The 16,364-nt window shown below is 42.8% G+C and overlaps 1 protein-coding gene across 5 annotated transcripts in view; it reads left to right on the top strand.

Moving 5' to 3' along the window:
- FSTL4 (follistatin like 4) overlaps positions 1-16,364 on the top strand; it is a 199,749-nt gene that overhangs the window by 160,177 nt on the left and 23,208 nt on the right. For all 5 annotated transcript variants that reach the window (XM_017834624.1, XM_017834626.1, XM_017834625.1 and 2 more), the window contains 2 exons: positions 76-242; positions 11,675-11,795. In XM_017834624.1, coding sequence (XP_017690113.1) covers positions 76-242; positions 11,675-11,795 — 288 coding nt within the window. The remainder of the gene's footprint in view (positions 1-75; positions 243-11,674; positions 11,796-16,364) is intronic.

Below are 16,364 nucleotides of genomic sequence, written 5' to 3' on the forward strand. Positions count from 1 at the left end.
ACGGCGTCGGGGGAGGAGAGGCCCAGCTTCCCTGTGCAGTGTTTGATGTTGTTCCTGTCGCTGTGCCTTTCACAGAGGTGGTTCGGCTGAGCCTGCCGGAGGAGCAGAGGGTCACTGTCACCACCATCACCGTGGGCCTCAGCACCGTCCTGACCTGCGGCATCCGCGGGGCCCTGCGGCCTCCCATCGTCTGGAAGCGCAACGGCGTCGTCCTCAACTTCCTCGACCTGGAGGACATCAACGTACGTGTTCCCGCGGCCGTTGTCTGGGCAGGGCCTCCAATGTGACCTCATTCACTCAGAGGTGATAGCTAAAAGGGCACGAGTTTTATCTTGTTGTTGTGGAAAACTTGGAGCTGGTGTGATGTTTGGTGTACGTGAGTATGTCCGAGGGGTAAAAGCAAAGCGGTGGAGAGCAGGAGGACTTGGAACATGTTACGTGAAATTAAAGCTCAGTGCTGCAGTGACCCAGCACAGGGACTTCATCCCTGGTTGCTCATTCCATTGGTGCAACCTTTGGTCCACACACCTGGAGAGTCAGGGGGAAGCAGCTCTACAGACCATTAGATCCTCAGGGATGTCTTTCCCAGTACAAAGAAACAGGTTCATCAAGAGCATGAAACAATTTGGGATTGGCAATGACTCTCTCTCCCCTCTCTGAATCAAATAATACTTTTCTATCTCTCTCCCTCCTGTTTCACTTGCCTTTCAGCCAATACTCCTCTCTCATTCCTTGGCTGCTGTTTCTGTGGAGCAGTTTAAAAATGGGATTATTCAGCAGGGTGTGGCAATGCCCTCACAGGAAGGAAGATGAATCTCTTTTAATTCACGGTGCTGGTCTGATCTGTGAGTCATAGTTGATAGTAGAGACAATACCTGAATGATGGCATAAACTTAGTCATTTATTTAATAACATTTAATTATGGAGAGTGTGAAAAGTAGTGTACAGAAAATATGGTCTGTATTTCATTTCTCTTTCCACTGAAGTACACGGTAAATCAGGTTTTATTTTAATTACACTACAGCAAGAGTTGATTTATATTTTCGTTCAGCTCTTGTTAATTTGATAACCGCTCAGTTCAGAGCTGTTACAGTCAATACTATAGCTCCCTAAATTGTTGTGTATCCAGGATTGCTGAAAAGGGAAAAATCTTTGGTTTATTCTTCTGCATTAAAACAGGAAAATTACAGCACATGGGACAGAAATGCACACGGCATCTCAGTATTTTATTTGTTGGCTCTACCTTAGCAGGAAAATCATGTGCACCATGTATAGGTGATTACTGTGTACACAAGCTCAGTAATTAAAACCATCAAAACATCTTTTTCTTTTCATCACAGCAAGTATTATCCTTTAAAATGTATTTCTTGTCACTGCTTTGAGCAGGACATTGAAATGCAATGGAGGCTTAAGAGTGGTCTTAGAATTTATTGGCCAAAAATAATGAAAATTCTCGGTACTTATCTCACATTTATGAAATTTTGTCTCTGGTAAGATTAATCTTAAAGGATTAAAATTTATATGTGAACTGGACATAAAATGACAGTCCAAGAATTGGAGTAGAAGCACATCCTTGCAGGACAGATAGCACTTGGCTGTGAGGGTTCATTTGCAACTCCTACTATTTTAAAGAGAATGCTGAGTACATCTTCAGACTGAAATGCCAGTTCCTCCCATCATTTAGTGCCAGCCCAAGTGGATTTCCGGGTTGCTTATAAGTAATTCTCTTTCCCATTGATTATTCTATGTTAAGAGGCAGAGTTATGTCTTTGCATATAAGCTCACTGGTTCCTGAATGATTCAACACTCCCATGGAGTGTAATACAGCAAAAAAAAAAATCCCTTTTTGATCTGTTTGAACTAGTATATCACTGAGAAACTCTATCAAAAGAGCACTGAGATTCTCACAGGGAAAAAAAACAGGATTTATGCTTCAATTTTAATGTTTCACATGTCAGTTTATGACCTCTATCACCTTGTCATATAACACCTGCTACCACTACACATCCATTTTTTAGTCTAATGAACACCTCCACACCTTTTTTCATCTTTAATTAAGCTGTATAAAATTTTTTATGTTCTGTATCTCTTGCTGCCATCTCTATTCTGGTCTGGTTGCTTGAGGTGGCACAATTTGGAGATTGCCATTTTTCCTTTTCCCTCTGCCACCACGGGCATTCTGTGGGATGCTCGAGCTCAGACTTGTCCCCTCTGTGGCTGCCAAGGATGGGCACCTGCAGGTCTGAAGCACTGGTTGATAGCAGCGCTGAAGGGAGGGTCCTTCAGCTGGTAAATCCAGTCTTTTCATTTATCATAGAATCACACAATGGTTTGGGTTGGAAGGGACCATAAGGATCATCCAGTCCCACCCCCTGCCATGGGCAGGGACACCTTCCACTAGCCCAGGTTGCTCCAAGCCCTGTCCAACCTGGCCTTGGACACTCCCAGGGATGGGGCAGCCACAGCTTCTCTGGGCAACCTGTGCCAGGGCCTCCCCACCCTCCCAGGGAAGAACTTCATCCTAATATCCCATCTAAACCTCCTCTCTTCCAGTTTTAAGTCATTCCCCCTTGTCCTGGCACTTGTAAATAGTCTCTCCATCTTTCTTGTGGGCTCCCTTCAGGACCTGCAAGGCCACAATAAGGTCACCCCAGAGCTTTCTCTTCTCCAAGCTGAACAATCCCAACTGTCCCAGCCTTTCCTCCCAGCAGAGCTGCTCCAGCCCTCTGATCCTCTTGGTGCCTCCTCTGGATTCTCTCCAGCAGCTCCATGTCCCTCCTGTGCTGTTCCCAGGGCTGGAGGCAGCTCTGCAGGGGGGTCTCACCAGAGTGGTCCAGAGGGGCAGAATCCTCCCCTGCCCTGCTGCCCAAATTTCTTGTGATGCAGCCCAGGGGACACTTGGCTTTCTGGGCTGCAAGTGCACTTTGCTGACTTGTGATCCACAAGTCAGGAAACTACACAGCTGTAGTTTTTTTCAGTAAAAGTCCTTAACATCATCTTCTGAAAAAGCTGTTTTCAGGCTCAATTTTTAGTCTGTGTTGCGATCCAACATTTCTTAAACCTTGCTGCTTTTTCCTTTTTTTTCTTGCCCCCAAGATTTGTCCACAAACTGAACTCCAGCTTTTTTAACTGAGTCTTTCTTGTTTGCAAGGGGAAAAAAATTCATTTGCCTGTACCTGGTTGGTGTGTGGCCCATAGAGCTGAGCATTTAGAAAGAAAGTCTTTGGTGAGCTGTTGGTGGAGGCCTGTTAAACTCTGATCTTTTGAGCACACAGCTGTGTAGTTTCCTTGCTGACTTGTGAATCCAGCCTCTGATCCACCAGCACCCCCAGGGCTGCTCTCCATCTCTTCATCCTCAGCCTGGATTCACACCAGGGGTTGCCCCGACCCAGGGGCAGCACCAGCACTTGGTCTCACTAAACATCATGAGATTCCCAGGGGCCACTGCTCGAGCTTGTCCAGCTTTAGTCCAAGTTTTTAAAGTCCTGTAGTTGTGAAACCTGAGCCATCATCTGCAGTGTGAACACCCTTGTGTTTGGGGTTGCTGTTTGTCCCACGGAGGTGTCACCTGCCCTGGCTTTGAGAAGGTGACATGTGAAAATGCAGCAATGTGTGTGCAGCCATGTGTGTCCAACAGGCTGGGGGGTGGCAGCAGACGCTTCAAAGGTTCAGCATTTTGTGGGTACAGAAACTCCCATTAAACAATAATCTATTTAAAGGCATTGACAGCAGGGAAGTAAAGGCAGCGTGCTTCTAATGTACTTGAAGGCAGTTAATTAAATTACTTCAGTTTTCTTTTAGGGCGCCTCAAGCAGAAACTCGATTGCATTTCTGCTTTTCACAATAAGGTTGGCAATTTGGCTAATTGGAAGTGCAACAGGAGATTAATTGTACCTTTTTAACTTCAAGAAAATCCTCTCTGCTCTTGGCACAATGGTAATCACATACGGACCTACAGGATAGTCACACACTTGGAAAAATCCTGGTATTATGTTTCAATTAAACTCCTTCTCTTCTAAATGCTAATTCAAGAAATCAGATGAAAATAGAAGCTCAAGTCTAGAAAAACCAGAATCCTTCCAGCCAGGTGTGAGAGCAGCACAGGAGAGGCACTGCTGAGGGTCCTTCCTGGCTTTGTTCTCTCTGGATTCATGGCAAATGTGGTCTGAGAAGGATGACCGTGTTCCACATTAATACTGCAAGTGACAAAGACAGCCAACAAAAACCTAGATAATCCTAAATTTGCACAGGACTGAAAGATTGAAGATTACTATAAAGCCTGGTTGTTTAAGTGCATTAGTTAAATCATTTTTATGTGATATCTTGATTGGCAACAAAATATTAATAATTTTTCATTGCTCTCTTAATCAGAAGCTTTCATAAGCAACTCGTAATAATTTGTCTTGTCCTGTCTGTGAGGAGCTCTGTTAATGAGTTGTCACACAGCTATTGAAGAAGAGCCATCCTAATGGTACATGTAATTAAATGATCTCTCTTGCAAACATTTAAGATTGCTTTTAGCATAAAAATATTATTTCTCCATAAATTACCCATCCATATTATTTGTCCATTAGAAGTCCCTTTGCAGTTCTGCTTTAAAAAGTCACATCAACTTTTCTCATGCAGAAAATAACTATAATGTAGCTGAAACTGATAAGATTGTCATAGCTATAAATTGATTTCTGATTACAAATAGTGAAGTGGTTCAGATGTGTCATCTTTCAAAATAATATACTTTTGCCTCCTGGGAACAGGCAATACATTTTCCCAAATATATGCTTATGCAAGCATTCCTCAATTTGAAAATATAATAAACTCCTCGTGGAGTCAAAGGTACTTACATAATATTTACAGGGCATTGTTTCACATGATTTGACATTATCTCCAGAGAAAAATACATAAATTGATAAAATTTATAAACATAAGTTATTCCTTCAGAAGCAGACACAAACAACAGAGAAGAGAGGATTACCATAAGAAAACAAATATTGTGGTGTACAGGTGGATAAGAACGTGGTGAATTCCCAAGTGTAATGCAAGTAGCTAGAGCAGAAACTCTTTAGTGTCTTTCATTACTGATTTCATTTTTATCTGTACATTTTAACTCAAACTGGCCTTAGATCATTAGTTCAAAACTCAGCTTTTCTAACAAGTTGTTTGCCATCTTTAATGTTTGAAACCCAAAGCAAACAGCCAACCTTTGAAGTGCAACTCCCTGGCATTAGTTTTCCCATTAAAACAGTCTGTATGAAGGTGATACCCTCATGTTTTTAATGTAGATTCACTGTTAAATAATAAAAAAAATAAACCCCATTATTTCCCTGCTAAGGGAATTTGGGCTGTTAAAATGATCAAACCCAGATGCTGCAGCGATGGGAGCGAATGACACAAAGTTGCACCTTTAGAGCCAAGTTTGTTCACTTTCAAATCAAAGTTTACAAAATCCTTGTATTTCCTCAAGGTCTTTGCAGGCTCTAAAGTAGAGGTTAAGTGGAAAATTACTTCTGGCAGTACTTTCAGAATATAGAGCCTCACATTTTGCCATAATGAAGATTACAGAAATTGTATCCACTTGCATTTTTAGAGGCCTGTACCTACCATTGATTTTCCTTGTAATGTTGTCTCTGAGTTTCTCAGGATATAAAACTCACCCATTTTTTATCTATATTATAATTACACAACTATCTAAAAAGTTCATTTCCATATGTTCAAGCAAAAACTTTTTTTTTTGGCTCACCAGCAAAGTCTTATGTTGTGTTAAATTCTTTGAGCAGAAAAACAAGAAAAGATAAATTAATGTCCCATCAGGCTGTGTTTGCAATAGTTTTCTGGCATTTGCTTAAGGCTGATTTTTTTTCTCCATGTAAATGACTAAAGTGATAGCATGTGTAAAACCAAGAACAAATAATATTAATGAAGCATAAGTTCTCAGCTTGTCTCTGGAAATGAATTATTAAAAACACCAAAGAAAGTGATTTAAGAGCCCATGACTAATTTAGTTTTTATTATTTTTATATGAATCACTCATGAATCTATTGTAAAAAAAGATCAGAGGCATTTGATTAGTGAGGAGAAATCGTTTCCAAAGTGATAGCCATTGTTGTAGATTTTGAATAATAATAGTCTTATTAAATGCTTGGGTACATTTCGTTTTAAAACCCTGTAAACATTATCAGAGAGAGATTTCTGGGACTGTGAGGATCAGGCAAGCTTTTTTCATGGGAACTGGCTAATATGTCTTAGTGACTGTGAAATCAGGGTGGTGTTTTTCTTGAATTTGGAAGTGTCCAAGGCCAGGTTGGATGGTCTTGGAGCAACCTGGAAGGTGGAAGGTGTCCCTGCCCGTGGCTGTAGTGTCATCCTGCAGGGTGACATGTGCCAGTGTGCCTCCCCCAGAGCTGGGGAGGTGGGGGAGTCTCTGCTTTTGTGTCTCTGGGATTGGCTTTTCTGTTCCTTATTGGAGTTTTTTTCTTGAGCAAGTTGGAAGTTAACCTAAAAAATAATAAGCCTGAATCTACTCTTCAAAATTCCTTTTTTTTGAACTCCTCTTCAAAATTCCTGGAAAACAGGAGAGTTGGCCAAAAATGTAAAGGGTTTAAATGTTGGAACAGCCCCAAGATATGTTGGGAAGCTTCATGAAGAAGCATCTGCAGCAGTCAGGAGCAGGTGGGTGGCGGGTGCCCGCACCCCCTGGCATTGGGGCTGGATCCATATCCAGGGTTAACGGGGCTCCTCTCCCCCAGCTCCCTCCGGGGTGTCAGAGCAGGAGATCTGTGGTGTTACAGTCACAGGTTGGATTCACCTGGGACAGAATGTGAGCAGGATTTCCAGGCAATGTCCACATTTTCCACGTCTCCGAGCGCGGTGTCGCCGAGCCCCGGCAGAGCCCGTGCCCAGGGAATGCCTTGGAATGGGAAGGGGATAAATAAATATGGAACGTCCTGTGTTTGGAGAGAGCGATGCCTTGGGTAATCAGTAGTGATGGAAAGGAAATACAATACAAAAAAAAAAGGTACACATCCATTTTCTGGTATCTGCTTTGTTGTTTTCTGAAACAGACTGTGTGAATAGCAGCTTTTTTTTTTTTAATATTTTATAGATTACCAAGCTGTTATCAATGTAAAAGGCAGGGTGGTGCATTTATTTAATCTTGAAAAGTTAAAATATATTCTAAGGTCATTTAATCAGTCCTTTAGCTGAGGGGTAACTGCCAGACATGAAAGAAGCTCGTGAAGGGCAGAGAACATTTTATTGGAAAAAGGGAGAGAAAACATGAGACGAACTGCTGGAGAAGCCAATTTATCAGCTGCCACTAGTCGACCTTATCAATTATGAGAAATTATAAGCATAGGTTTCTGAGGGTTTTTTATCAGAATGTGTAGAATTATTTTATAATGAAATTCATAAAGTAGAGGTGATGAACACCCTGTGCCTATCTGGCTGCTGTGGTGCAGAGTTCATCACTTTGTGGGGTTAGGTGGGTTCTGCCTCTGGTTTCATCACTTCTGTTTCTTCCTCTTCACAAGAAAATTGTGGGACATCCCATCCCTGGAAGTGTCCAAGGCAAGGTTGGACAGGGCTTGGAGTAACCTGGGCTAGTGGAAGGTGTCCCTGCCCATGGCAGGGGGTGGGAATGGATGAGCTTTAAGGTCCCTTCCAACCCAAACCATTGTGTGATTCTATGACTCCATGAAAATTCACCTTCAGTGGTAAATGAGGAAAACCATGTCTCAGAAGTTACTTTTCTTGCCTTTCTCCTGGTTGCCTGTTCTTTTTCATGGGACAGTACATTTAAATGCCTTTCCAGCTCACTGTGGGGCATTTTTGGGGTTGGGGTAGGGCAGTCCCAGCTCCCTGGGTGGTGCAGCACTTGCTGAGCCTCCTGGACAGCCCTGAAATCCTCAGCTTTAAAGGTGGGATAGTTCTGGATGATAGAATCACCTTCCCTCAGTTTTATAGATGTTTGTGGTTCACTCTGTTTTTAGGCTTGTGGTGACTTGGAAAACTGGCTTTACAAGCAAAAGCTATCTGAAATAAACCCAAAGCTTTAACATGTTTCTTCTGCCTTTTCCCACCCTGAATTCTTCCTGTTCCCTCTGCCCACCCCCTCCCAGCAGCTGGCAGGGTTAACTCACACCCAGAGATGCAGCTGGGCAGCTCCTCAGAGCTCCCAAAGGCAACCTGGAGGGAGATGGGGTACATCCCAAACCTATCCCACAGCTTCCCACTGTGCCCCAGCACTCCTGACTGGGACCAGTGCGAGATGTAAAGTTAGGGGCTGTTAAGGAATCAAAGACTCATCATTTCTTAGTGCTCTGGGGCTTGGTTTTTACAGCACTTCCAAATATACCCGTCTGAAACACACACAGAAAGTGCTTGTGCATAAGAATGCAGCCAGAGATATAAAATGTAGCTGTGAAATCCTAATGTACTAATTATATCCACAGGGAAACACAGGGAGAAACTGTGAGCTGCCATAAACACACAGAAAGAGCCATTAATTTCTTAGAGAATTCAGACTATTTTTTGTAGCAACAAGAGGTTCAGTATCAAACCTTTAATCTCTTAATCACCTTTTCCTTTCCACATCTAACACTTTTCATTTTTAATAATGCTGTAGTCTTATATGAATTTACTGTGTGTGCAGATTCTAGTACAGAGCTGATGATTTCCTTCATCCCAACATAAATGATACAGTGTTAACCTAAATCTTCCTTGATAACTTTCTTTAAGCACTAGAAATCAGAAAATATTTTTTTAAAGTCATAAACCATGTTTTTACCAACATAAGCCCCTCTTTTCAAGAAAAACACATTTAGAGAGGGAGAGAATAATACTATAGTCTTGCATCTGTTTGTTTTTGTAAGGGTCTTTACTTATATTAATACATTTGTATGCATTGGAAAAAACAGATTGTCCATAAAAAGACAATTACAGAGCACAAACCAAGCACTCAGAATATGTTTCTGAGATGTCTTAAAGGAAGAAACCTACTTAAATAGAGAAGATTTTATTGTCCTGTTTTTCCACAACTCCTTATAAATCATTCCATAAAAGTAGCCATCCTGCTTTTATTGATCTAAACTCAATTTGAGTTTCTTTTAACTTTTAAAAGCTGTTACTAAGTCCCCTCCAGTACAAGGCATTTTCTCTCTCTCATGCAAATATCGTTTGAACAGGGTTGATATGTTTTCTGTTTGCAGTTACTCATGCATCTTTGCTTTCCATCAGGGAAGATCTAACTGACCAGAAAACAGGCAAATGCTTGAAATGGGGATTTTTGAGTAGATATTTGTAATAATGTCTTGGATAGTTTAACCAGCTAATCCCACAGTGTAGATGCTGAGTCTGCCTGACATTGAGGTGACAATAATATCTGAGATGCTTTTGATGATAGATAATGGATTTCAGATCATCTGTGGATTTACTCTGATTCTTTGTAATTGTTGATATGTTTGCCTATCGGGGCAGCACTGCCACAGAACCAGGTTATGGTTATGTCTGTGCCTTCTCAGGTGAAGGTCTGTGCTTTGGGAAGGGTTATTGTCCTGCTGGTAAGCTCCATATTTCTCTAAATCTGCCTTAAAGCATGTCTAAAAACTAGGCAAGTTCTCAAAATTCCCTCCCCCCTGCCAGTGCTGACCTGCCACTGAGAGGAGAGGCATGAAGACGCTTCTCTAGTGCCAGACAGAAGGTTTTGGAGAAGATTCAAGAGCTGGCAGAAGTAGTGCCAGATCAATCCATACTGCAAGAGATGGGCTCCTTTGTACTTCTCTTGAAGGTGCCAGCTGGCATCTCACGGCTGCTGCAGAACCGCAGCTTCCTTCAAAAAATGTTCAAAAGGTGGTGGCTGGAAAGGAAAGCTTCAAACTGCACAGCAGGTGCACCGTGAAGAGGCGGAAAATGTGAGGTGGAAGGAGCCCCAAATGGTGTTGATTTAGAAATCAGCCCATCCGGTGATCAAACAACTCCTGCTTGTTATTGCTGAGCACCTGGCAGGCGTTGGCAGCAGCAGCAGTGCAGGGGGGTGGTTCCTTCTCCATCCTCAGGAGGGGAAGTGGAGGGACAGGTACAGATCTCTTCACTCTGAAGAGCAGAGACAGGACTCAAGGGAATGGCTGGAGCAGGGTCAGGTTGGATCTCAGGAAAAGGTTCTTCCCCCAGAGGGTGGTTGGGCACTGACCAGGCTTCCCAGGGCAGTGGGCACAGCCCCAAGGCTGCCAGAGCTCAGGGAGTGCTCTCAGGCACATGGTGTTACTCTTGGGTGTCCTGTGCAGGGCCAGGAATTGGACTTGATGATCTTGATGGGTCCCTTCCAGCTCACCATATTCTATGATGCTGTGACTCTTGTGTTGGCGCTGCTATGGGTGCAGCACAGAAGGGCACATGGATTCCCTCTCCCCAGCACAATTAGGACCAGGTTCCTGACTCCCAACCAGCAGAGCAAAGTGACCTTCCTGTGTAGTCTGTGCACCCTGGCCTGCTCAGTCAAGCCCTGCTGGCAGACACAGTGGTGAGCTGTCCCCTCCTCACCCGCTGCTGCATGACCATGTCACCAGGGTGGCACAGGCAGGACCTCATGGAGGGGCTTCCCCTTGCCCCCTGGGCTGCCTTCCAGCTGCACACTGGAGCTTTGGAAACAAGCCCTTGGGTTTCCAGGAGCAAAGCCACTCTCCAACACTCACTCCCTTGTACTGGGTTTGTGCCCCCTGATTCAAAGTTGGATTTTCCCATAATACTGCAGTGAAATTATGCAAAGAGGTCAGTTTAGCATGCTTCTCACGTGGGGATGATTACAGGAAAATCGTTCCTTAAGCTCATGAACTGTTTTTAAATGTATCCTCCAGGGTTTGCATAGAAATGCAAACACTGTGGAGCTGCAGAAGTGTGAACGTTAGTGGAGTAACAAGAGAAGCTGCTTAACATACCCATCAGTGCTGTGGTTCTGTTAGCTGTAATTTGGTAAATAAATATTGAAGTAAATAAATAAATAATGAGTTGAAATAAATTCCTAAGCAGAGCACTTGTACAACATATTCAAGTGCCAAAACATCTCTACTAACTCATATCCTCCCCATCTATAGTCAAAAATTGAAGGAATGCAAGAGCAGATCTAGGAAGATGAAGGGGATGAAGAAAGATACTTGTTAAACATTTACAGATCTAAACAGGTTTGTCTGAGAAAAGGCTTTTTGTCTACTTGCTTGTCTCCTGCCTAGGATATTGTCTGAGATAAGTGACAAACAGCTTCAGTTCTTTCTCCTCAAGTCTCAAGGCTGCAGTGCCTTTTCTAAGAACCAGCACAGATAAAGGAACCCTGAACCCACCCAAAGGTTTGCGTTTTATGCGTCTGAGGTTAATAGGGAGATATTAAATTCCCCCATAAATTAAACAGCAGGAGCTTGCCATCTTTTTATGTGCAAAGAGCACCTTGTTAGCAGCCAGCACAAAAGTTTGTATTCTCAGATGAGATGCTTTCCTTACTCTTAAATCACCTCTTATTTCCTCCCTGCCTGTTGATTCATGAACTTTAAAACCTCCTGTTCAGAATTCAAGCTGCGTCCCCAGGCTGTGATGCCATCAAACCCACTGAACAGGTAGTCTCCATTCACGGAGTGTTTAAAATATTGTTACTAAATAACAAGGCACCTTTCCTGTCTTCTGTTCCATGCAGGATTTTGGAGAGGACGATTCCCTCTACATCACCAAGGTAACGACCGTGCACATGGGCAATTACACCTGTCATGCCTACGGCTACGAGGAGCTGTATCAGACCCACATCCTTCAGGTGAATGGTTAGTAAATGGCATATATGACATTCCATGAAAACCTTCCCTGAGAAAAGTTGTGTGTTAGCCTCGTTCACACAGAGGCGTGTGAAGCCACGGCCCAAACTCTCTGTGCCCGAGAGCGAACGCGGCTCGGGGCTCACTCACAGTCAGAAAGAAAAGTGCCAGGGGGGCTGTGTGTAATTACCTGGCCTTCAGCAGGGATCCTCACTGTCAAAAAAGCTGTCACTGACACCTCCATAGACTTCAGAGCACTATTTCAAAGCATCTCTTAAACTAATTACTACTTTTGTCAACACAAGTGTTGCCTCGATAATTTCTTCTTCCAGAAAATCATTTCTGTTGCACGAAATAGCCCAGAATATTTAAATAAATACAGCAGTGTTTCCAAAACTAGCCATCCAACTCCCAGCTATGTATCAGATTCCTGCCCTGCTGTACTCAGCTTGGTTCACTGAGGGCTATTTACACTGGCCCACTGGGTTGCAAAATGAGGGCAAACCATTTTACGGGTGAGAGAATCACACGGGCCATATTCCAGCATTCTCGTTCACCTCCGTCCCCTGGACCACATTTGTGCCTGGTGGAATTTATATTGAGGCACTCGCTATCTTTCTCCTGACCTCAAACTCAGTCAGTCGGATTTGGTTTAAAATTACATGAGATTAAACCAGCATTTCATCAAGGGAGCAGCCCATGGAGTATCCACCTCCCCAGCAGCAACATCCTTTTCCAACTTTAAACCCTTATTTCCATGTGCTAATATGCCCAGCAGTATTTCCAGAACAGGAGACAGGGTCACCCATTGCTAACTATGGGCAGATTTTGACATACTCTGGTATGGAAGTGTTTATATTTAAGGAAAACTCAGTAACTGTATTAGAAGAAATCTAAGAAAAATTAATATCAAGTGTTTTCTCTACATGTGTGCAGGCATGCACAAAGGAGAGCTTTCAACTGGTAGGAGCAGGTTACACAGGTTAATAGTGAGAGGAGGAACAGTAAAAAGGGTGTTTATGGATGTTAAGAAGAGCCATGGTGGACATGAGGTTTAGGTTTAAGTTAAAAACCAGGTGTGCTGGATGGAAGTGCTCCCCCAGCACAGCGAGTACCTGGAGGGGAGCACGAGGCACCCGCTTGATTTGAATGAAAACTGACTTAATGTCTCTCCATAATAATTTGTCATCTTTTGAGAGAGTAAACTGTAAATCTTGGCAATGTGGATAACTAAATTGTGCAAGCTGCAGCTGGGAAAATAGGTTTCCTTCCTCAAAGTGCTATTTGGTTGATGAATGGCAGTTGAAAGAAAAGCCAGCTAACAACTTAATCCCGTGTCTATTATGTGATGTATTATGAGGCCTGAATGGAGTTTAGTTGGCAGACAACAATGTAGACTTTATCATCACTGAGAATAGAAGGCCCAAAGGCTTTGAAACTAAAACCAGAATGAGAGGAATGCTGGATGGAGTGTGGGGAGGGGGTGATCTGTTCCATACTCGTGCCTGCCACTTAGATTTAACTTGTTGAAAGATCACATTTTCTTTTAAGTGGAAGTTTCACACCACAGCTGCACAGGGGTTTTCTTGCTGATAGAAAAATGCCATTATACAAAAAAACCCCCACTTTTCTTGTTGGCTTTTTAATGTTGCTGTATAGTCACTAAATACTGAATAAAATGCCAGGCATTCTGGTATCAACCCAGCCTTGCTAGAAAACAGTGCAGGGTCTAGGAATCTTTGTCTTACAGCATCTTATATTCCTGTGTGTGCCATTAGGCTTTTCAAAGCCAGGTTTTTGCAGTTGTTGATGTGGCTGGCTGGCTGCCCACATCACTAAATTCTCTTCTTTTTTGCCTCTGTCCAGCAACTGATGTTGGGGTGACAGCCCTGATGGCAGGACAGCCTTGCTGGATTTCAGATGCATCAGGGGGTTCCCAAGGCAGAGCCCTCTGCAGGGAAACCTCGGATTTCAATAACTTAAAGGACAAATGGAGGAATTTTTCTTGACAGGAGTAGAGGGAAGAAACTGAGCCAAAGTGAATAGAGGGAAGATGCTGAGACTCTAAGTGTGGTTGATGGGCTCTGCTCAGCACTGGGGCTTGTCTCTGTCTGTCTGTATCAAACTAAAAACTCCATCTTCTACACGGGAGGGTTTTTGTTGCTTCCCTGTACTGGACTAAAACGGTAAGAGAATGTGACAGAACTAAGTCAACCAGAACTCGGGTGTATCTGCTCTCCTGTCTCCTCTGGGGAGGCACTGATCTACTTTTAACATCAAAAACGTGGGGGGGGTTTTATTCCACAAAAAAAAATTATCAGAAAAAAAGTTATCAGAATTTTTTTTTGACAGCTCCCAAGTTTGTCTGTTGGGAGAGAATAGAGAAAGAAGAGCCAACTGGCAGTAAAAGGGTTTATCCCCAACCCTTCCCAAGCTCACTGTGTCTGTACAGTTTCAAACTTTTAGACTGTTTTTCAGTTAATTCAGTGTTTTCAAAGCTGCAGTAACTCTTCCAGTGTCCTTGGATCCTTTTTGTACCACCTGGGCCCTGTCTTACTGTTCCCACTGAGACCCACCAGTCCAGCTTACAAAAGAATCTGATCCTAGTTCTATGTGCTCACTTCATCTGCTTTTATTAACATACTATATTCTCTTTATCTTGCTTTCTGCTTTGCCTCTTTTTAGAATGTAACACTGGCTTTTGCATTGCTTAAGGGATATAGAAAGTTAGGAAATACGAGCTTAAATAGAAATTTTGCAGCCCGATTTTGACGACATCGGAAGTTTCTGGGATTTGGAGCTCTACTGCTGCTCAACTGCTCGTTGCTTTGCAGCACTTCCCTTTGTATCAGCTGGTTCAGGATATCCCAAATAATGTGGGTAGGTCCAGATGGTCATTTTGACAAGCAGAGATGAGAATCCTGTTAGGCAGAAAATGTGAAGAGCACCATATCAGTGCCCCAAACCACTGGCTCACATCTGGGCAAGAAGCACCTGTGAAATACAGCCTGGTTGGGGTGGGAGGTTTGTGTTGAGCTGAGCACTCTTAGAATTCACAGTTAGTGGTAAAATTTAAGTCAGTGTGTTTATACATCTGGCCCTTAACATTTTTGGAAGAAAAGAAAGTGCTGAAAGGCAGTGTTTAAACAGTTTAAGAATGAAAAATTCATTTTGTGTGCTGGTATCTTTGATCAGGAGAAGCCAAGAACAGTAGGAAAATTATGTTCTCTCCTACGTATGGATATTGCTTGGGAAATGTGTACAGCATACACTAACTGTAGTGAGGAAAAGCAATTTATCACTTTCAAGAGGAAAAAAAGAGTTGCTGAGGATAAAGAATCTCATAAAATTGTAATCAACTATGAAAATTGATAGTTTGCAAATCAAGAGACTGCTGAGTGTAGGGCATCATTTTCCCTGGTCCTTGCACTCAGGAAAACATCAGCATAAATCAGAATATTGTATTCCTTGAAAGCAGTTTTAAAAAGCCATTTGATCCTCAGCCCAATTATAAGGGTCCAATAGGACAGATTTTGCAGTGGCAGGGAGAGGTTACAAACACGGGTGTTTTGGTAATGTGGCTTTTCAAGAGCAAACATACAATGCTGCAAACTCCTTTCAAATCATAAATGGAGAGAGCGAAACATCTCAAGTAAATGACTAATCTGTTAATTATCACCAGCCCCTGGAGTACAGAGCTCCTGCAGCAGCAATGGATGTCTGTGGGCCTCGGTGCCACCATCTGTGCTCATCGTGTGCTTTATCACCTGAGCTGCTTTGCTGGAATGGATTGGGCTGCTCACAACTGAGGTGCTGCTCAGTATGCAGCAGTAGGCAATCTACCCAATCTCCTGCTTGTTTCAATGCCTCTTTTTTCCTACTTTGCTTAAGATAATGGCATTTTTATATTGCCCTTGGCTGCAGACACGGTAATGGTTAGCGATGATATATATTCACCTAGGGAAAAAGCAAAGGGTAATCCATATATCCTAAAGTCTGGAGCTGAAACCTTTGCAAGTTTAAAGTAAAAATGTGCTTACTTGGAATGTATTAATTTGTAGCAAGGACAATAAAAATGCATTCTGCAGTTTGCTGTTATCACAAGGCATTTGCATGCAATAATTTACCTGTGCAGTGAAATATGTAAGACAAGGGAGAAAAAATAAAAAGTTTAAAAGTAGAAGGAGCAGGAAAATGATAAGAGAGCAGGAATGGAGGTGCAACACATCTTTTTTTGTAGGTGAAAAAAACCCAATTCCCTTACTAATCACTCTTGGAAAGATACCTTGCTATAAATTTAAGTTGAGGAAATTTTCGTGCAGAGCATTGATTCAGTGTCTGGGACCTCTGAGCTACCTTTTGCAGTATAAATCTATTGTGTTTTCAGCCCTGCAGGTAAAATAGGTGGATTAGTCACGTGCAGACTCTCAAGGTGTGAGGCTGATTGTGAAGGAGTGCCCTAATTCTGGGGATCACAGTGGTTGTGACCATCATGGGGAGAGCTGGCACGAGTGCCCAGATGAACAGGAAAGCCTAAAGCAAACAATGACAAGAAAATATCAGCCCCCACTGGTTTTG

The sequence above is a fragment of the Lepidothrix coronata genome, unplaced genomic scaffold (assembly GCF_001604755.1).
Source record: "Lepidothrix coronata isolate B3197 unplaced genomic scaffold, Lepidothrix_coronata-1.0 Scaffold236, whole genome shotgun sequence".
Classification (NCBI taxonomy): Eukaryota; Metazoa; Chordata; class Aves; order Passeriformes; family Pipridae; genus Lepidothrix; species Lepidothrix coronata.